Source organism: Heteronotia binoei, chromosome 14 (genome assembly GCF_032191835.1).
Source record: "Heteronotia binoei isolate CCM8104 ecotype False Entrance Well chromosome 14, APGP_CSIRO_Hbin_v1, whole genome shotgun sequence".
Taxonomy (NCBI): Eukaryota; Metazoa; Chordata; class Lepidosauria; order Squamata; family Gekkonidae; genus Heteronotia; species Heteronotia binoei.
Window position 1 is genome coordinate 28,237,329 of NC_083236.1, and position 22,590 is coordinate 28,259,918.

Here is a 22,590-nt window from a genome sequence, read left to right on the forward strand (position 1 = left end):
ATCTAATGAATACACAGGACTTTGAAGAGAAAAGGGGAGGGGAAAAGAACAACATGAAAGGCTTGTCTTGGAAGGTGTGGAGTGCACATTCCACTGGGAGCTCCCAAGTAACAGACAAATCTGCCGAGAATTTTAAGTGTGCCAGAAGTCTTCGGCTTGTTGGGGGGGGGGTGTTATTTTTTGGGGGGGGTATCGGCTTTGTAGCTCTCTTTTGAATTCAGCTCATCAACAACCAGCTTGAAGTATGGTATGCAGGACGGAATACAGAAGATGAGAGCTCAAAAGTTATGGGGATTTAAGTGTCCAATCGTGCAATCCTGAACAGAGAAACCCCCTCCCCCCCAAATCCATTTGCTTCAACAGACTTAACAGGATATAACTCTGCTTAGGCTGGCACTGCAAGTCTCAAAAATGAGGAGTGCGTTTCCAGCAGTGTTGCACAGCACCTAAGTGCTCTTTTTTTCAGTGCTGAAACCTCTGTTAGAAGAGCTGCTGTCTGGCTCAACAAATGTCCAAGGCTGTGGGGGGTGGGGAATGGATACACAGAATCCAGATTCTGCACCTTGTATAAATTATGCAAACAGAACAAATCCACAGGGCCTCCTATTTTGTATGATTTTTCTTGGCTTTAGTCCTGGGGAGGAGCAGCATTTCCGAGATCCAACCAGGCATCCACCCATACATTTCCAAATGATACCTTTGCAACCAAAAGGGCTGGAAACTTGCTATTTTTAACCGAAAGCAGAGATTCCAAAGGAAGCTGCGTTGGCACCCAACACCACATCCTGTGCTCTCACTCTCATTTCTGCCAAATTACAGAGGATGCATCCACCCATTCCCAATGCATGAGGCATTCCAAGGCTGATTCAAACAGTCTAAAGAGGACACCACAAGCCTCAGATGCTGAGCTTTCTGCCATGGCTACTTCTCCTGGGCACTCAAAATAGAGCTCATGAAGATTTATGACTTCTGAAATCTTCAAGCCTTATCACATCACTTCTGAAATTATGGTATAAAAAGAAGAGCTGGATTTATACCCTGCCCTTCACTCTGAGTCTCAGAGTGGCTTATAATTTCCTTCTCTTCCCCTCCCCACAACAGACAGGTGGGGCTGAAAGAGCTCTGAGAGAGCTGCTCTTGAGAGAACAGCTGAGAGAACTGTGACTGACCCAAGGTCACCCAGCTGGCTGTATATTTAAGAGTGGAGAATCAAACCTGGTTCTCCAGATTAGAGTCCACTGCTCTTAGCCACGACACCAAACTGGCTCTCAGGAACAAACACACATTTGTTAACTGGGTCTTTCTTCATGTCCAAAGCAGCCTTCCGGTGAGATCACCTCATCACTTAATGGAGTTAAAGGAAATTTAACAAACTCATCAAGGCAAAGGTGGCAGACTTGCCAAAAACACTGATTAACCCCATAATTTAAAATCCATAATTTCTTAAATGCTGATTAAACAGATGTGCTGCAACTCAGAGGTGCAGTGTGTACTTGTATACAGTAAGGTGCCAAGTTCACCTCCAGTTAAAAGATGATGTGAAAGTCTTCTGCCGGAGAGCCACTGCCAGCCAGAGGAGATAAACCTGATCTTGATATGACCAATGGTCATATTACACCAGTTCTGCAGTCACTGTATAGGTATCAATTAGGGATGGGCACAGACCTGAACTCTGAGCCAGTCTGGCCTGGGATTTGCCCAGTTGGGGCTCACAAGCCAAGGCCAGGGGAAAACATCTTCCCTGGACATTCACCTGAGCTTTTCAGGCAGGCTTGGGACAACATTTGGCATGATGTGCACCCACCACTTTTGGGTAGTGTCAGGCCCCACCTCTGGCATGCCATCATGTTCTGGAAGTGATGCTACCTGGAAATGGCAGGTGCGCATTCTGGGTAACGCGGGCACACTGGGATGGAGTCTGATGCCACCTGAACCTGTTCTGTTCAGATGGGGCGTTGGGTTCAGGGGTTCGGTCCAGGGCTGCCTGGCTTGCAGGCTGCAACCCGAACCAGGATTTCCCATCTGTGACCATCCCTAGTATTGATTAAGTTTCTAGGCACAATTCAAGGTCCTGAAGCCCTCAGGGACTAAGCCCCACATATCTCAAGGGCTTCCACTCCCAATATTGTAATGCTGCTTTATTGTCTGTATTAGTGTTGCATTCTCTAATTTTTTGAGTTCTATAAATTGTACCAAAACTGAGGCTATCATTCTTTGGCCACACCTTAAGACAATACTCACTGGAAAAGACAACAATGCTAAGGAAAAGCTGATGGTAGGCCCAACATGAGATGGAACGAAATCATGGGCCCCAGTTTGCAAGGCCCTGAATGTTAGAGCACTTTGGAGGGAATTAATTAATACAATTTTCATAAGACAGAAATGACTTTACGGTACTTAACACACACATGTATTGTACTGTTGTCTGGACCACAAACCGGGTCCAGACTTCCCCAACTCCCAGGCAGCCCTCACAGACCAGGACCCCATCAGATACAACCCCACCTGCCCCAGTGGGGGCAATCCCACTCTCACCGAATATGCTTCATTGCACCCCGTCCTCCCAGCAACTGAACCACCCCCCCAAGAAGGGAGGAAAGGCTGGAAAACAGAAAGTCCACCGAAGGAGAGGATGTACCACCTGCACTGCCCTCAGCTTGACAAAATGGAGCCACACCTGGGGAAGAGCAGGGGGTGAACCACCTGCGGTTGTGTGGGAAGGGGCATTCTGTTCATGAACGGCAATAAAACCCAGGCTAGGGAGGAGAAGCACAGGACCACAGCATGTGTTGAGGAGAGGATTGGCTTTGCCACAGACAAAGGGAAGCCCCTCTCGATACTGGATCAGTGTTGGACATGGAGAAGGACCAACTGTGTCATAACCACCTTCCCTTTTCCTGTCTGAAGCTTTGAGAATGACTTGGTGCCCGGCTGCCCCCCTGGAGCCCCCAGAAGAGGACAACTGTCCTAACCACACTGTTTTTAGCTATAGTCCACCTTGAACCTCAGCAAGAAAGTTGAACTATAAATAAAGTAAATAAATGAATTTGTGTTCCAGTCTCTCACTCGGCCACTGCAAAGATGTAAACGGTGCCCAAACTGACACACCCAAACAGCGGTCTACACAAATAACACATGGTACAATTTACTAAAGAAGCTAAACAGGTTGTCCATGGTGAGTACATGGATGGGAGACCTCCAAGGAAGTCCAGGGCCTCTACGCAGAGACAGGCAATGGGAAACCACCTCTGTTAGTCTCTTGCCTTGAAAACCCTATAGGGTCACCATAAATCAGTTGTGATTTGATGGCACTTCCCACCACCACAATACAGCTGTATTCTCCCTGGTAGATAATCCCAGAAGGTGATGCTAGGAGATTATTATTCCAGCCTGTCACAGGTCGAGATGCAGGACAGGAACCCGGAAGTGACCGACAGGCTGCTTCAGCATGCCGCTGCGCCAGCCCCCTGGGCCCCACAACGATGGGACCGATGCCACAGGGACGGGCTCGAAACACTCTATGACCCCTCAAAAGAACAGCAGTCTAGCTCGCTTCCCCCGAGCCCTGCCGCCATAAGCCACAAGGGGGCTCATTTTGCGGCATCTCCCGGCGGGAGGGTGGCATCCGCACGGGACACATATCAAATGAAAGAGGGGGCGCAGGGCTATCAGAAACAGCCGGCGGAGGGAGTCGCGAGACCACCCCACTGGGGGATCCACACCCCGAAAGTGATGAAGGTGGCGCAGATAGAGCCAACAGAGCAAACAGGACAAAATAAATAGGCTGCATTATGCAGCACAGTTCAGAAAGTGCCTTATACCATATACTGATGAAGTAAATACAGGATCTGAGAACAAAATTGCACCAGAAGACACAAACAGAAAGCTCCCTTACACTGAATCAGTGCTTGGGTCCACCAAAGTCAGTATTGTCTACTCCAGTCACAAACACAAAGCTCCCTTACACTGAATCAGTGCTTGGGTTCACCAAAGTCAGTATTGTCCACTCCAGTCACAAACACAAAGCTCCCTTACACTGAATCAGTGCTTGGGTCCACCAAAGTCAGTATTGTCCACTCCAGTCACAAACACAAAGCTCCCTTACACTGAATCAGTGCTTGGGTCCACCAAAGTCAGTATTGTCTACTCCAGTCACAAACACAAAGCTCCCTTACACTGAATCAGTGCTTGGGTCCACCAAAGTTAGTATTGTCCACTCCAGTCACAAACACAAAGCTCCCTTACACTGAATCAGTGCTTGGGTCCACCAAAGTTAGTATTGTCCACTCCAGTCACAAACACAAAGCTCCCTTACACTGAATCAGTGCTTGGGTCCACCAAAGTCAGTATTGTCACATAAGAACATAAGAGAAGCCCTGTTGGATCAGGCCAGTGGCCCATCCAGTCCAACACTCTGCGTCACATAAGAACATAAGAGAAGCCCTGTTGGATCAGGCCAGTGGCCCATCCAGTCCAACACACTGTGTCACATAAGAACATAAGAGAAGCCCTGTTGGATCAGGCCAGTGGCCCATCCAGTCCAACACACTGTGTCACATAAGAACATAAGAGAAGCCTTGTTGGATCAGGCCAGTGGCCCATCCAGTCCAACATACTGTGTCACATAAGAACATAAGAGAAGCCCTGTTGGATCAGGCCAGTGGCCCATTCAGTCAGGAAGGGAGGAGGGAGGGAGGGAAGGAAGGAAGGAAGGGAGGAGGGAGGGAGGGAAGGAAGGGAGGAGGGAGGGAAGGAAGGGAGGGAGGAGGGAGGGAGGGAGGGAGAGAAGGAAGGGAGGAGGGAGGGAAGGAAGGGAGGAGGGAGGGAAGGAAGGGAGGAGGGAGGGAGGGAAGGAAGAAAGGAAGGAAGGAGGGAGGGAAGGAGGGAGGGAGGGAAGGAAAGAAGGAAGGCCAGCCGCCCCCCCCGCCCCCCCCCCCCGCTTTTGGCTTACCTGGATCCAGGGCGGTGGCGGCCTCTCCTCCGGGCGGCTGGCGGCGGCTGCGGAGGCCGGAGAGGCCGGCGCTGGTCTCTGGAGGCCTCCAGGGACCAGCGCTGGCCTCTCCACGCTGCCTCCGCTGGTCCCTGGAGGCCTCCAGGGACCAGCGCAGGCCTCTCCACGATGCCTCTGCTGGCCTCTGGAGGCCTCCAGGGACCAGCGGAGGCCTCTCCACGAAGCCTCCGCTGGTCTCTGGAGGCCTCGAGGGACCAGCGGAGGCCACTCCACGAAGCCTCCGCTGGCCTCTGGAGGCCTCCAGGGACCAGCGCAGGCCTCTCCACGATGCCTCCGCTGGCCTCTGGAGGCCTCCAGGGACCAGCGCAGGCCTCTCCACGATGCCTCCGCTGGCCTCTGGAGGCCTCCAGGGACCAGCGCAGGCCTCTCCACGAAGCCTCCGCTGGCCTCTGGAGGCCTCCAGGGACCAGCGCAGGCCTCTCCACGATGCCTCCGCTGGCCTCTGGAGGCCTCCAGGGACCAGCGCAGGCCTCTCCACGAAGCCTCCGCTGGCCTCTGGAGGCCTCCAGGGACCAGCGGAGGCCTCTCCACGATGCCTCCGCTGGCCTCTGGAGGCCTCCAGGGACCAGCGCCGGCCTCTCCGGACCCCGCGCACGGGCGGGGAAGGCGGGGAGTGAGGCAGCCAGCGTCCCTGCGTGTGCGCACACCGCTGTGCGCACGCGCAGGGGCGCTGGCTGCCTCACTCTCCGCCTTCCCGGCCCGCACGCGCGGCCCGCCAGCTATACCGGGACTTTGTAATGGTCCCGGTATAGGCAGCCCGGGAGCCGGGAATTGGTGGCCAGAACCGGGAAAGTCCCGGGAGACCGGGACGGTCTGGCCACCCTAGTCTCTCCCCACATGTTCCCCAGAGAGTACTGAGATCGGGAACTCAAAACCTCCTTGTTATCCCCGGACCAAAAGAAGCCCGTTTAAAATCTACCAGGGACTGGGCCTTTTCTGTTATGGCCCCTTCCTGGTGGAACCAGCTGCGGGAAGAGGTGAGGGCCCTGCGGGACCTTGCTCAGTTCCACAGGGCCTGTAAGACAACCCTCTTCCGGCTGGCCTATAACTAACCGGCACAAGAAACTAAATGTGGTTCTATTAGACTTCTGCTGCTCTTAATGTTTTAAATGTTTTAATTATTTTAACTGTTTAAATGTTTAAACTCTATTTATGTGGGATTCTATGTTGTAAGCCGCCCTGAGCCACTTGGTGGGAAGGGCGGGATATAAATCATAAAATAAATAAATAAATGTCAGAGAGTGGCAACTGAAGCCAGGTATCACAGATCTTAGGCTCACTTTAGCACTACACCACACTGGCTCTCAACCAATCTACATAAAACCACCATTATCAGAACACAAAAGACAGTAGAGTCCTTTAAGCAGTGTTCAAGAGTTGGGTGGATGCAGATGTAGGGGGACAAAAATGCTTAATGCAGAGTCAGGGTAGTATAGTCATTAACAGCAGAGGACTCTAATCTGGAGAATGGGGGTTGATTCCCCAACTCCTCCTCCACATGAAGCTTGATGGGTGACCCTGGGCCAGTCGCTGTTCTCTCAGAACTCTCTCAGCCCCGTCTACCTCACAAGGTGCTTCTGGTGAGGAGAAGAAAGGAAGGTGGTTGCAAGCTACTTTGAGATTCCTTAGGGTAGAGAAAAGCAGGGTACAAAAGCCAGCTCTTCTTCAACAACAAGATGGCATGATTTGGCACCAATCTTCCCATTGCAGTAGATCTAGTTCAGTTACATGTACTTTGCTAAAATACAGGCTCCGAAGTGCTTTTAATAGAAACTGAACTCAGTTGCTGAAAATTGTTTCAAGGTTTTGTACTGCTAGTTTCTACCTATCCCTACCCCACCCTCTTTTATAATGGGAATATCTAGATTTATGTTCCAAAAGGACAGGGGAACTTTTTTATAGCAGCAGTTTTACAAAATTTATTCCCAGCTGTTGACTATTGTTGTTGCTTTCTAATATTTTAAATATTTTATGGCTTCTGTGTACTTCTTTTAGAGCGTCTCGTTAATATTATTTATGTGATAAACTATGACAAACGGTTTAATTCTGAGAACTGCTTGGGTGCCTTTCTAAAAGAAGCATAAGCTAAAAACACATCCTTCAATGTGTTGTGTAAAGAAGTTCCTTTTCTCAGTCTTAAAGCCCTCCTGTCAACCGGCTTCACGGGGTAACCCAGTTATGAAAGGGGGAGAAAAGCTTCCCTCCACCCCATTCAATTTTGCAAACATCTGTCATGTTCCTCCCTATAGCCAAATGCATGTGCCAGCATACAGAACGGGGCTGTACCATTTCAGAGTAGATGACTACTGACTCTACAGCTTCTTAAGAAGCATAAGAAGAGCTCTGCTGAATCAAATCAGTAGTCCAGCATCCTGTTTCATATAGTGGCCAGCCAACTGAGAGAGCCAGTTTGGTGTAGTGGTTAAGTGCATGGACTCTTATCTGGGAGAAATGGGTTTGATTCCCCACTCCTCCACTTGCACCTGCTAGAATGGCCATGGGTTAGCCATAGCTCTGGCAGAGATTGTCCTTGAAAGGGCAGCTGCTGTGAGAACTTTCTCAGCCCCACTCACCTCACAGGGTGTCTGTTGTGAGCAGAGAAGATAAAGGAGAGAGAAGGGCGGGGTATAAATCTGCAATTCTTCTTCTTCTTCAATTGCCTTGGAGGGCCAATGAACAGAGTGCAGAGGCCAAGGCCCTTCCCTGATGTTGCTTCCTAGCACTGGATTTCAGCGATTGACTGCCCCTGATTGAGGAGGTTTCCTGAACTCACCATGGGTGGATCTCTCCTCCACAGATCTGTCTCCCCACTGCAGCCCCTGCTTTTTCCACTCTCTGCTCTCCCACCCCATCAACTTCACTGGGCGCTCCTGAGTTCTACTATTATGGAAGGAGGAAAAACTCCCTTGATCCACTTCCTCCACCCTAGCTTCCCTGATCAAAGTACGCAGGTTTTGTTCTGTAAGCAGCAGAGGCACAAGTGTCCAAAGGCAGCAATTGCAGTGCCCTTAAATTCTCCAAGGAGGCTGCAAATATTGAGTGTCTCCCATGCGCTGTGTTCCCTACCATAAAATCTACGCATCAGCAACACAACTGTCCTGAAGGTTCACCCCAAGAGGTCTGCCTAGTCCAGCCTCCAACTAAGCAACATGCTTCCAAGAGGAGAACAACCAAGGCAGCCCTGGGAACTGAGAGTCAGGTACATTGCTGCTGAGCATGGAAGCTAGAAAAGACTGCCACAACATTCTGAACCTCCAAGGCCGGGCCATCTGACCACAAGTTCTGACTTACGCATTCTGTCCTGGCAAAAAGCCCCCCCAGGATGACTTTTCATGTTGTACAAGTCTAGACGGTGCTGGCCTGACCAAAGCAGCATCAGTGGGAGCCCTTGCCTTGCCTTAGTTGCTCCTCTCTTGAATGAAGCTGTCCCCTCTCTCTAGACATTAAGCCCTTTTTGTATTTGGGGTGAAAACCAAGTCATGGCCAAAGGAGTCTAATTTGAGAGCTGCAGAAGATGCAGAAAAGATGTCTCACACTTCTTCAAGAGAGGAAGGCGTCTACAGGTGAACTAGTCCCAGGCAGCCCTGAAACCTATCACACTGGCAGGCACCTCAAACTCAGGTAGAAAAAGCACTTCCAATGAACAGTGGTCCTGTGCAGCACAGACAAAGCCGATGCTCCCCAGGGAAAGGTGCTTCCCTCCCACTTTCCTTTCCTTCACAAGGCCCAAAATCTGCTCTAAGGCTTCAGCAAGGCCTTCTCTGCCTAAGCAGGTGACTAGAGGCGCTGTGTGCAATGGTGAGAAAAGACTGGTGGCTTTTTTACCCAGACAGCCTACCTGCGTGCATACATGTGGCTCCCAAAAAGTTCATGGAAGTGAGAGTCCCCTCCCCTGTATTCCAACTCCCTGCAAGGAATGAATAAGATCCCCACTTTTAGCTGCATGAATGCAACTCGCTAAACTTTGGAAAATAATGCTTACGCCTGCCATAAATACCTGGTAGTGATACATGATGGAGTTAAGGCCTCACCAAAGTCCTTGTATGAATAATTTCATATAAAAGGTGACTCTTCAAATAAGAAATCTGGCACATGCCATGAAAGGCTGAGATTCATCCACACATATGCATATGTGTATGCACACACTGTAATCTTTTAAATCTTCAATACAGTTAAGACTGTATTAATGACCTCCTGAAATCGTTAATATGATGCTAGAATAACCTATCGTTTGTCTGCCTACATAGTTTTATATAGTTTTAAACCCGGGCGGGTTTAACTATTCAATACAAATGTGATAGCACACCCCGTCTTCACCACCTGAGTAAAAAAAGGGCCACCTGGAGAGAAAAGGGTGTTTTGGGTTTTGTTTTGGTTTTGCTATTGTTAAAGCATCATCTGATTTGTTTCACCTTTGGGAGACGATCTGCCGGAGATCTCCAACAGCCAGAAATGAAAATGTGTCCCTATGCTTAGATCTTGGAAGGTAACAGTGCAGTAACGCCCCAGGTCAAGTTTTTCCCCGGCTCCTGCCTTTCCAGCTCAAAGCTAAAGGTTGGATACCGTCCTAAATCCAAACAGGGTCTTCTCCCCTCCCCAGCCCCGCAGTGCTCCCCCTTCCTCGACTCACCGAAGTACTCCTTCTTGATGTGCATCTCCAGCTCTTTCTCCAGCTCCAAAGTCAGCGCCTCCAGCCGCCTCTCCGCCGGGCTGGGCCCGCTCTCCCTCGACGGCGTGACTTGGTAAGGGACCCGGAATTTGGCGGCAGCCCCCTTGGAGGCGTAGGAGAGGGCGGCGGGCTCGGGGCCGAGGGCGGCGGGCGACTGAGCGTGCAGGCGCGGGTAGGCGTCCAGGGGCGCTTGCTCGGGGGGCGGCAAGAGCAGCAGGAGGTTCTCCTCGGGCAGCATGGAGGCCCGCGGCGAGGGCAGCTGGAGCTCGGGGTAGGCGCCCGTCGAGCCTCGGGAGCTCCGCGAGCTGCGCGAACTGTGGCTGGAGATGCTGGAGCGGGGGCTGGCGAGGGAGGCGCCGCCGCAGCCCCCCGACGACGAGGCGGCTGCGGCGGGCCCGTGGCGCGAGGCGGCGGCGGCTGCCTCCAGCTCGGCGGTGCCGGACGAGGAGGAGCGCGGGCTGATGTGGCGCTGGTCGTAGCCCATGCTGATGCCGCTGGTGCGGTTGCTGCTGGGCTTGCTGCCGCCGCCGCCGTCCGACGAGCTGGTGAGGCTGGCGCGCGGGCTGGAGTGCTTGCTGGTGTCGCTGGCCGTGCTGGCGTAGCTGGAGCGCGGGCTGAGCGCCGCCTCGACGGCGGCCTGCGCCACCAAGCTGCCCCGCGGGCTGGCCAGAGGGCCGCAGCACGTCGAGCCTCGCGGGTAGCCCTCGGCCGAGTAGCGCTTGTAGCAAGGCAGCGCCACCTCGGAGCGCGGGCCCGGGCCGTCCTCGCAGCCGCCGTTGAGCGAGCGCAGCGGGGGCAGGCAGGGCGTCGGGGCCGCCTCCCCCGACGACGGCAGCGCCGGGTAGGGCGGCGGAGGACCCAGCGAAGCCGCGCCGCCGTTCAGCTGCCGCTTGGCCCGCGCCTCCCCCGACGGCGCCTGCTCCTGCCCCCGCCGCCGCCCGAGCCCTTCTTCGTAGAGGGACAGCTCGGCCATCAGCTTGCTGGCTTTCAGGACGCTCTCCTCGTACTTCTCCATGCCGCCCGCCCAGCCAGCCAGCGCCGCCGCCGGCCGGCCTCCCTGCCTGCCTTCCAGCCGGCGACCTCTGCAGCCCAGGCTGGCCGCCGCCGCCGCCTCAGCACGCTCGCCCAGGTGTCTCCCGCACGGAGCTCTCAGCCGCGAGGCATCCCGCGCGGGCTGGGCCGGGCCGCGGGGAGAGCGGGAAAAGCGGGGGCTGCTGTGAGGAGAGCTCCCCGTCTCCGCACAGCCCGCCTCGACTAAGTTGTTCGGCCAGTCAATGGCGCGCTGCGCGGAGGAATTTGCACTTCGAGCTTTTCCTGCCTTCTGCTCTCCCCCCTCTTCTCTCTCCCCCTCTTTCCTTCCACTTCCCCCCTCCTACCCCCGGTTTGGCAAGGCGGGACCGATCCCTGGGCTCGCTCCGGAGGGCGGGAAGGAGGGGACGGGGGACGCGGCTGCCTCAGCTCCGGCCTGGGCGAGAAGCCTTTGTGCCGGCAGGGAGAGAGAGAGAGAGAGAAAGACACGCAGGCCAGGGAGGGACTTCTTTGTGTGGGGCAGGAATGCGAGGAGGAAGGAGACGGGGCGCTGCGTCCCTCTGGAATGTAGTTAATACTGAAGCCAAACAATGACTTTAACCAAGCGGGGGGGGGCGGAGGAGAGAAGGAGCCGCTCGGGAGCTGCAGCTCGCAACTGCCCCCCCTCCCCGCCTTACATTCTCTTCATGTGACTTTGCTTCTGCTCCTCTTTTCTGCACCCAGGGATTGGAGGGCGGACGGGCGGAGGGGGGGGGGGGAGAATCACTTGAAAGCAGAGAGCTAGGAGAGGTGGGGTCCTTTGTGCTTCTGGCACACAGACACGCAAAGAGGCACCGTGAGCGACGGGCTCCAACTTTCCCTCTGTAGCTTTCTGGAAGCTCTCCAGAACGGAATGCGACCCATTTTCATGCCCGGGGTGATGCACTTTCTCGGAGAGCTGCGTGGTGGCAAGCCCAGGCGTGCAATGCCAAGGTGGTGCCAGTCAGTGAGGATTTGCACCTTGCCTGTTGACTGGTTGGCAGCCTGGCAGGAAGGGGCTCTGGGGCAGCACAAGAAGTGGAAGTTCCTTTTGGGCTCCTGATGGCAGTTCTCCCCCCCCCCCCCCCGCCCCACCTGCCATGGGATGCCCTCAACTTACAGAGTACATAACATCATAAGAGCCCCGCTGGATCAGACCAGTGGCCCATTTGGTCCAGCATCCTGTCTCACACAGCAGCAAACCAGTTCCTCTGAAGGTTCAACCAAAGCCGAGGCCTTCCCCTGATGTTGCTCTGGGATTCACTGAGCTTAACTGCCTCTGAAGATGGAGGTTTTCTTTAGGCACCATGGCTAGCAGCCACTGATAGACCTGTCCTCCATGAATCTATCTAATCCCCGTTGAAATGCTTGTGTCCATCACTACCTTTTCTGCCAGTGAATAACACTTTCTAATCACCTGTTGTGATGGGATGCTGTTCATGTTCATACTCAAAGCAGAAGTCAAGTTACACCTTTAAGACCAACAAAGTTTTATTCAGAACGTAAACTTTCGTGTGCTAAAAGCACACTTCTTCAGATGAGACTGATCCCCTCATCTAAAGAAGTGTGTTTTTAGCACACGAAAGCTTACAATCTGAATAAAACTTCATTGGTCTTAAAGGTGAAACTTGGCTCTTGCTTTGTTCAACTGCTTCAGACCAATACGGCTGCCCACTTGGATCTATGTTCATACACAGTTATGGCTTTGGAACCTTCAGAGGTTCCCCTGTAGCTGGCCCCATTGCTTTCCCCAGTTGCATTTTGTAGGAGAGACACCCATAGGGGCGAGGAAGCTGACTTTCATTTCTGGTAAGGAACCCCTGAGAAGTGGAGGATCGATTGAGCCCCACAGTCACGGAGGATGTCCCATGGGATGTGCTGTGTTTCCCTGGAGCGTCACCACACTATGCACAGGCAAAAAAGACAAAGAGAGGCTAGATCTCCCAACACAACCCCCCCTCTGCCCCACCTCCAAAACAAGGCAGCCCTTGTGGGGAGGGAGGGTGGGTGGAAAGTGCTATCAAGTCACAGCTGACTCATGACCCAGTAGGGGAGGAGATGTTCTCCTTCAGTGAGGGAAGTCGTCCAGACTGATTAGGTCTTGCCTCCTCCAGCTCCTGGCAGGGGTGTGCAAACTTTTTCTGAGTCTCTGACTGGATTGAGGCCAACCCTCCTGTCCAAATAGCCCTGCAGCTCTGGCAGGACGTTGCCAGCCTAGCTCTGGTAGAAAATGTTGTCAGGATCAGACTTGACTGGTCATCGTTCAGGATGGAATATAGTAAAGATCAGACTTGATTGGTCACCCTTCAGGACAGCCAAGGAGACATCTCTGGCTCCTTCAGGGGCAAAGAAAGTGGTTCCTGCAGAGACAATAAAGAAGAAAGATCCTTCAAGGGAGAGGCCCCTCTCACCCAAAGCTTCAGGCTTCAGGAATTGGCCATGTGAAGGCCTCTCTGATGCAGCACAGACTGTTGTGAGGCCTAAAGGACCCCAAGTTCAGGCCTGGCCTCAGTCTCCTCCCTAGCAACACCGGCCTCCAGTGGTAGGCAACCTGCTCAGGCTGGCCTGGTGGACACAACACAGGAAGGTGCTTTTCTGGGTGGCTTGGAAGCTTCCAGGCAAGTGGAAGCATCATGGGAGGCTTGGGATGGTGAGAAACACCCCTCTCAGCAGGACGGCAGCTTGGTTTTGTCCCACAATCTGAACCACAGACTCAATGTTAGGATGGGGGAGACTTGGGCGATGCAGGGGCCTCTCTGGTTGGCCAGGCAGGGACAAACATAGTGGCTGCACCGTTCTGTCCCCTCCCCCCCATTTTTTTTAGTGCACTCCCAGATGGGATGCCATGGGCTTACATGCCTCCCTGGGCTTTTCCACTTTTTACGATGCTGCCACAAGGGAACCAGATGGGCCCACCTGCAGACATTTGGGACACCCAACCTGCGACCACAGTTCATATTACAAGCAATACAAAAAAACAAATACTATGATATACTGACTAACAATGTTTATTAAAACCTGTTTAAGAGTCATATAATCTTTTGTACACATTATAAAGAAGAACAACATTACAATATTACAAGAAAGGTCCATCCAATGAGCACCTGGAATATAGGCTCATTTCATCACAAAACTTCCTCAGGAGTATTATTATTTCCTTCAGGGTTATCAGCCTCTTGTTAAAAATCAGAGTTAATGCTCTCTGCAATACCTTTATTTTCTTCAAAATATGTCATCCTCTCAGTACCATTTAATTGTTTAAATTTATTTTGGGAGCAAGCGAGTCCTGAACTTCTTCTTTAACCAGATGCAAAAGCCTTCTGGATTTTGCTGGCAAAATGCTCTGTACAATATGTGTATTAGGAGCAAGCCAGTCCTGAACCTGTTCTCTTACCAGATGCACAAGCCTTCTGGATTTTGCTGTCTAAGAGCTCTCTGCAATTTTTATTAGGAGCATTTGGGATCCCAGCTACTGCCTGGATCTTGGGTAGGAAAAATCCGTGAAGAATTACACTCACAAAATTTGTACTCAATTCCGATAATATTGAATAAAGAATGAATAGAAGTCATATAAACCACATACAATTCACAATAGTTTCACAAATTGCTTCAAGCTTCCAGGTAGGTTTTAAAGTGACAAAGTGCTAGTGCAATAATCTGAAAAGTCCTCAAAACACATTCCAAGTCATGAGTAGGTGTCCTGTGACTAGACATCCTGGGAGACCCTTTGGTTCTCTGTCTGTGATTCTCTCTACTAAACTGCCTGGATCTTGGCGGACATTAACAAACTAGTTAGGGAGAGTTGGAAGGGCAGGAAGTGGAAAAGAACTTGCTCCAGCAGAGACAGTTATTCTCCCTCTCCACATGTTTCATCTGCCACTTCAGGAATCCCATCACCACCTTCTCCATCAGCCAAAAAGCTAGAGGGCAGGCAAAACATACCTCTAGTCTAGGCAGGATCAGAGGACGAGAGGTCCACTGAGGATCGCATAGGCCTCCCTCAAGTTCAGTTTCTGAATTGGATGAGTTCCCTTCTGTCAAGAGCCCTTGCCATTGTTTTTCAGCACTTAGCTTTCTACTCTATTTGCATGGAAATTTCCTTGGTGACCTTGGGCCAGTGACAGTCTCTGCCTAACCTACCTCACAAGATTGTTGTTGTGATGATAAAATGGAGAATTATGTAAGCCATCTGGAGTCCCCATTGGGGAGAAATGTGGGGTAAAGGGGAGGAAGGAAGGCAGGCCCATCACTTATCAGACCATCCTACTTGGTCCATATTTTTAAACCTTAAATTTTTTTACCCTTTTGGAACTATTCTACTGCTTAGGTTCATGGAAGGTAGAATGCCTCTGCCTCTTTCTGAACTAGGCTTTTGACATTTGTCCATGTCCTTTGGGCAGTGGTGTGTGTGTGTGAACCCTGCGTACTTCAAAAGCACAACGGCTTTCAATGTTTAATTAAGAATGATAACACGTTCCTGGCATAGCCTGAGGGGCCGGCCTGCTGTACTTGCTCCTGATAGCAGGTAGTTGAACCTTCTGCAGTGAAATGGCAGGCCCGGTGTAGCTTCCTTTTAAGGGGGAGGGGGAAGCCATAACCATTTGACAAACAAAAGACCCGTCTGTTTGCAAGATTCACAATGGTTTTTGCTGCTTCAGTCTGAATCTGGGACCAGTGTTTCCTCTCTCTAAGGCCTCAGGACCAGAGGTCTTTTTTACTGGCGTACCTATATGCATGTATTTTACAATACACTGAGCTCAACTCTGGATTAACAACACTATAATTTCCATCCTGAAACCAGCTGTTTTGGAGAGCATCATCATAAAATCAGGAACAAAAAACCCCCCTGAAGAACTCCTTAAAAACCATAGATACTCAGACCTTATAATTTTATTATATCTAATTCTCAACAAGATCCAAGTTTGTTGTTCAATCGCACAGTCGAGTCCGACTCTTTGAGACCCCATGGACCAAGTCACGCCAGGCCCTCCTGTCTTCCACCATCCTCCGAAGTCTGCTCAAATTCGTGTTTGTTACATCAGTAACACTGTCCAACCATCTCATCTTTTGCCGTCCCTTTCTTCTTTTGCCTTCTGTCTTTCCTAGCATCAGGATTTTCTCCTCCTCATTTGGTGGCCAAAGTATTTGAGCTTCAGCATCTGATCTTCCAGTGAACAGTCTGGCTTGATTTCCCTTAGGACTGACTGATTTGATCTTCTTGCAATCCAAGGGACTCTCAAGCTTCTTCTCCAGCACCACATCTCAAAAGCATCTATTCTTCTGCACTCGGCCTTCCTTATGGTCCAGCTCTCACAGCCATACATTACTACTGGGAATACCATCGTTTTGACTACCGGACTTTTGTTGGCAGGGTGATGTCTCTTCTTTTTATTATACTGCCCCGGTTCACCATAGCTGTCCTCCCAAGCAGCAAACGTCTTTTAATTTCATGGCTACAGTCACCATCTGCAGTGATTTTGGATCCCAGAAATGTGAAATCTGTCACTTCTTCCATGTCTTCCCCTTCTATTTGCCAAAGTGTGATGGGGCTGGATGCCATGATCTTATTTTTTTTGATGTTGAGTTTCAAGCCTCTCCTCTTTCACCCTCAACAAGAGGTTCTTTAGGTCCTCCTCACTTTCTGCCATTAGAGTAGTGTCATCTGCATATCTGAGGTTGTTGATGTTTTTCCCGGCAATCTTAATTCCGGTTTGTGCTTCATCCAGGCCAGCATTCCACATGATGTGCTCTGCATATAAATTAAATAAGCAGGGTGACAATATACATCTTTGTCAAACTCCTTTTCCTATTCTAAACCAATCTGTTGTTTCATATCCCATTCTGACAGTTGCTTCTTGACCCTTATACAGGTTTCTCAGGAGACATGTGAGGTGGTCTGGAACTCCCATCTCTTTAAGGACTTGCCACAGTTTGTTGCGATCCACACAATCAAAGTCAATGAAGCAAAAATAGACATTTTTCTGATACTCCCGTGCTTTCTCCATAATCCATCGAATGCTGGCAATTTGATCTCTAGTTCCTCTACCTCTTCGAAACCCAGCTTGAACTTCTGGTAGTTCCCAATTGACATACTGCTGAAGCCTAGCTTGTAGGATCTTTAACATGACTTTGCTGGGATGTGGATAGTTTGAACATTCCTTGGCATTACCCTTCTTTGGGATTGGAATATAAACCGATCTTTTCCAATCCTGTGGTCACTGTTGTGTTTTCCAAATTTGTTGACATAATGTGTACATCACTTTAACAGTATCGTCTTTTAGGACTTTGAATAGCTCAACTGGGATACCATCATCTCCGCTCGCTTTGTTGTTAGTAATGCTTTCTAAAGCCCATTTGACTTCACACTCCAGGATGTCTGGCTCAAGGTCATCGATTTCACTGTCATGGTTGTCCTGGACATTGAGATCCTTCTTGTATAATTCTTCTGTGTATTCTTGCCACCTCTTCCTGATCTCTTCTGCTTCTGTTAGGTCCGTATCATTTTTGTCCTTTATCATGGCCATCTTTGCACGAAACGTTCCCTTGATTTCTCCAATTTTCTTGAAGAGATCTCTTGTCCTTCCCATTCTATTATTTTCCTCTATTGCTTTGCATTGTTCCTTCAGGAAGGCCTCCTTATCTCTCCTTGCTGTTCTCTGGAAATCTGCATTCAGTTGGGTGAATCTTTCCTTTTCACCTTTGCCTTTCGCTTTTCTTCTTTCCTCAGCTATTTGTAAAGTCTCATCAGACAGCCACTTTGCTTTCTTGCATTTCTTTTTCTTTGGGATAGTGCTGATTGTTGCCTTCTGTACAGTGTCATGAACCTCCGTCCATAGTTCTTCAGGCACTGTCTATCAACTCTAGTTCCTTGAACCTATTATTCACCTCCACTGTATATTCATAAGGGATGTGATCAAGGTCAAACCTGAATGGCCTAATGGCTTCCCCAGTTTTCTTCAGTTTAAGCCTGAATTTTGCGATGAGTAGCTCATGATCTGAGCCAGTCAGCTCCAGGTCTTGTTTTTGTTGACTGTAAGGAGCTTCTCCATCTTTGACTGCAGAGTATATCATCAATCTGATTTCTGTGTTGCCCATCAGGTGATGTCCATGTGTAGAGTCGCCTTTTAGGTTGTTGGAAGAGGGTGTTTGCTATGACCAGCTTGTTCTCTCGACAAAACTCTATTAGCCTTTGCGTGGCTTCATTTTGTTCTCCAAGGCCAAACTTGTCAGTTGTTCCGGTCACCTTTTGACTTCCTACTTTGGCATTCCAGTCCCCTATGATGAGGAGGACATCTTTTTTTGGTGTTAATTCTAGAAGGTGTTGTAGATCTTCATAGAACTGGTCCACTTCAGCCTCTTCTGCATCAGTGGTTGGAGCATAGACTTGGATTACTGTGATACTGAATGGTTTGTCTTGGATACGGACCGAGATCATTCTGTCATTTTTGAGATTGTATCCCATTACTACCTTCCTCACTCTCTTGTTAATTATAAAGACAACACCATTTCTTCTACGGGACTCTTGGCCACAATAATAGATGTAGTGATCCTCTGAGTTAAATTCACCTATTCCCGTCCATTTTAGTTCACTAATTCCCAAGATGTCAATGTTCAGTCTTGTTTGACCACATCTAGCTTACCCTGATTCATAGATCTTACATTCCATGTTCCGATGCAGTATTGTTCTTTGCAGCATCGGACTGTTCTTTCACCATCAGACACATCCACAGCTGAGCATCCTTTTGGCTTTGGCACAGCCACTTCACTCTTTCTGTGGTTACTTGAACACTCTTCCCCAGTAGCATATTGGGCACCTTCTGACCTGAGAGGCTCATCTTCCAGCACCATATCTTTTAGCCTTTTGTTTCTGTTCATGGGGTTTTCTTGGCAAGGATACTGGAGTGGTTTGCCATTTCCTTCTCCAGTGGATCACATTTAGTCTGTGTTCTCAGCTGTGGCCTGTCCATCTTGGGTGGCCCTGCATGGCATAGCCCACAGCCTTATTGAACCGCGCAAGCCCTCTCACCACAACAAGGCAGCAATCCATGAGAGGGAGATCCATGTTGCAGACCCTTAAACCCAGGGATTGGGGACATGTGCTATCATAGCTCCATTACAATGCTTATTAGGTGTCTCGTCCTATCGATTGTATCAATAGTGTCATCTGCTTTGAGTCTCAGTGGGTAAGGTGGACTGAATAATGTACAGATAGAAAGCATTTTTCTACAGATATCCTCCCCCCACCGTTTGAAGGGAAATATAGAAACTTTTTTAAAAAGTATTTTTTTAAAATGTGGAAGTGCAGACATTATGTTTGGAAGTATTTTTTTAAAAGTATTTTAAAAAATACTTCCAAACAGAAGAATGTTGTCTGTGCTTGCACATTCAACATGAAGGTGCAGTGAGGGAGGGGATGAAGTGGTGAGGTTGGTGGTTTCCCTTCCCTCATGAGTTTCTCATGGGTTCCTGTGTGTGTGTGTGGGGGTGGAGGTGAGAACTGCCACTGCATGAGCCAGACTGGGCAGTGGAGTGGAGGGGGCCCAGCAATTGACCAAAGAGAGAGAGGGAATAGGATCTCCCCCCTCCCATAAATTCAAATGGAGCCCCCTGCTTGTCACCTCTAAGTAGCAAAAGAGGAATGAACAAAGTCCGAATCAACAGCAGCAACATTTGAGTGTAAATGTATTTTATTAATTGAAAAGATTGTTTTGCCTTTCTGCCATTTGATCTCCAAGATAAATGAAAAGTGAAGATGGGCTTGTAACTTTGAATTAGTAACTATGATCCCTGTGCTTGTGCAGACTAGCACTTCAATTCAAAGCATGTCCTCCTGGAACCAGTTCTGGAGTTCAGTTTCTCAGAAAATATAGAGGGAGAGAAGGTGAGAAATGTTTAAAAGAGAAAGGGAAATTAACCAAACGCCACTGTTTTGATTTGCTGAAAAATAGAAAATGCTTGTAAGGTGAGTTGCATTCTAGGAGCATTTGAAAGACACTGCTTGTCAGGCATAGCTAACCCTCTCCAGGGACAGTGAAAAATAGTTCTGTTCTGCAGCTGAAGCTCCCTGGGCATAATGCTGACTGGCCAGTGCCTGTGTCATCACAAACAGCTCACCCACACACACACCTGAGCAGCTGTGCAGCATTTAGAAGGGATCCCTTGTTTTAAGTTGAAGTTTTGATTGCTTTAATCTACAGGGGATATTTCCTACAAGGAAAGGCTGAAGGAGCTTGGTATGTTTAGCCTGGAGAGGAGACGACTGAGAGATGATAGGATCACCATCTTCAAATACTTGAAGGGCTGTCATGTAGAGGATGGTGTGGAGTTCTTTTCTTTTGTGCCAAAAGACAGGACCAGAACCAATGGGTTGAAATTAAATCAGAAGAATTTTTGACTAAGAATTAGGAAGAACTGCCTGACAATAGGAGTGGTTCCTTAGTGGAACAGGCTTCCTTGGGAGATGGTAGGCTCTCCCTTCTTTGGAGATTTTCAAACAGAGACTAGAGGGCTATCTGACAACAATGCTGATTCTGTGAACTTGGGCAGATCATGAGAAGAAAGGAAGGGTTGTTTCAGTGCTTAGTTCTCATGGCCCTTTCTTACATGCTCAGGGAAATGCTGTTCCCCACTTTAGGGTCAAGCAGCAATTTTTATCCAGGTCAGTTTGGCCTGGGATCCTGGAGGGCTTTTTTTTGCCATCTTCTGGGTGTGGAACAGGTATCACTGGGGATGTGCAGACAGAAGTATTTGTGAGTTTCCTGCATTCTGCAGGGGGTTGGACTAGATGACCCTGGAAGCGCCTTCCAATTCTGTTATTCTAAAACAATTAAAAGGTACACTCACCATTTGCCACATGGGAGAGACCCAAGATGGACTACAAAATCAGCAGAAAATCACCAGGAACTATATAAACGGCACACCAGGGGAGGAAAAATGAAACCCGTTTTAAATGTACATTTATGGCTACCATCTCTATGCTGTACAGCCCTATTGAGGGTAATGTAGAAGACCCCCTTGTTCCTTAGCTCAACAATGGGGATCAGCAGCAGCAGGAATATTCCAAAGTGCCCTAAATATGGCCATTACACTTCCTTTCTTTCTTAGCAAAATAATCAAATGATTAAGTTTCACTAAGAGCAATTTGAGAGCAATAACGTGTCCTGAGGTTTGGAGTAGAATTATAGCCTGAATTCTCTAAAGTCTAAATTTGGGGGAGTGGGGAGCTATTGCTGCACTCAAAACAGTTCACTATGAATGGCCTACCCAATATACTTGCAGAAATACCTCAACAGGTAACTTACCTCCGCCACCACCATTACTCAAAGCACAAAACATCAGTCTGCGGTCCTCCAGGTGGAAGTGCAAGGAATTAATCCTGGGTGAATTCCAGGACGAAGTGGCTATGTGCTCAGTTCCTTAGAGCTGAATGTTGGGTGCGTGTGTGTTCTGCTGAGGTAGAATAAGAGACTGACTTGGTAGACCTGGTGCCATCATTAGTGCCTCTGCAGCAGCCAGGTTTTAGGAAGAATCAGGCTCTTGGAAATTCAGGTGTATGTATTTTTATTCTGTGGCGCAAGGGAAAGAATATTTATTCAAAATTGGCAATCTAAATTGGTTTGGAGTGGCTGCTGCTGTTAAATTTGCAACATTACTGGGTACTTGCTAGAGTGCCCTCTCCTGGAAGGCAGAATACATGACATCACCTAAACTATGCTTGGCAAGACAGGGCTGCAGTCTCTGGCCTGTAAGATTTCTCTTCATAGTTTGCTACAAAAAATACAATCTGAAAGGGAAAAGGATTCGGTCTGGGAGATTTCTCCTATGAACTGCATAGGGGAATATCACAGTTTTCTGCATTAATGCCTATGTGACATTGGCTGCTGTTAAAGCAATTGCACTCTCTGCTCACACATTTTTGCATGGCTAGGGCTTTTTTGTAGCAGGAACTCCTTCGCATATTAGGCCCCATACCCCTGATGTAGCCAATCCTCCAAGAGCTTACAGGGCTCTTAGTACAGAGCCTACTGTAAACTCCTGGAGGATTGGCTACATCAGGGTGTGTGGCCTAATATGCAAAGGAGTTCCTGCTACAAAAAAAGCCCAACTCAGCTCAGACTGACGAAGAGAAGGCAAAGACTGCAATACTTCCCAGGCCTGGAAATTAATGGCCAAGCATGAATGGGGGCATACGGAGGTCATTGTGCAACCATAAGCAGTCACCCATCTGTAATTCATCTCTCATTTCTCCCACATCTTCAGTCACTTCCATAGGACATGATGTTTCAGAGTAGCCTAGTGTTTCTCAAATCACACAACCATAATTTTAAAACCCCATCATCCAAAAAATGAAAAATCCAACTGCTCAAAAGTTCAGAAACCAATTGCAAAGCTCTTAAAAGACCAAGCAGATCTACCAGGAGCACCCTCTGCGCCACCATTAACGTGCCAGCTGATAGGCAGGGTTGCCCAATTCATAACCAACAAGTGTGTGGGGGGGAGGTATTTGTGAATTACCTGCATTGAGCAAGGGGTTGGACTAGAGGACCCGGGAGGGCCTTTCCAACTCTATGATTCCAAGCCAAATGTAGCCCACTAGCTATACAGGAAAGGTCCTACTTGTGTTTGCAGTTCCAGGCTGTCGGCACAAACAGGTGATCTGTCAGGCTTTTTGTGGGTTCTGTTCAGCTACAAATTGTGCCAGCCAGCTTTTGCACGGCTACTTTTTTTGCTTTCCCAGCAGACACTGGCTGTCATCTATATCCGGGATAGGTACAGACAGAAGGTAAACTTGGAAAGCTTACCTTCTGAGCATGTGAGGATCATCTGAGCCCACTCAGTCTAGGGACAGGGACTTCTGCTGGCA

At 49.4% G+C, this 22,590-nt stretch overlaps 1 protein-coding gene across 2 annotated transcripts in view; it reads right to left on the minus strand.

Annotated features, from left to right (window-relative positions):
* Positions 1 to 10,351, minus strand: part of WTIP (WT1 interacting protein) — a 70,643-nt gene extending 60,292 nt beyond the window's left edge. For both annotated transcript variants that reach the window (XM_060254352.1, XM_060254351.1), the window contains exon 1: positions 9,642 to 10,351. In XM_060254352.1, coding sequence (XP_060110335.1) covers positions 9,642 to 10,164 — 523 coding nt within the window. In that variant the 5' untranslated portion in view covers positions 10,165 to 10,351. The remainder of the gene's footprint in view (positions 1 to 9,641) is intronic.
* Between the last annotated feature and the right edge of the window lie 12,239 nt (positions 10,352 to 22,590).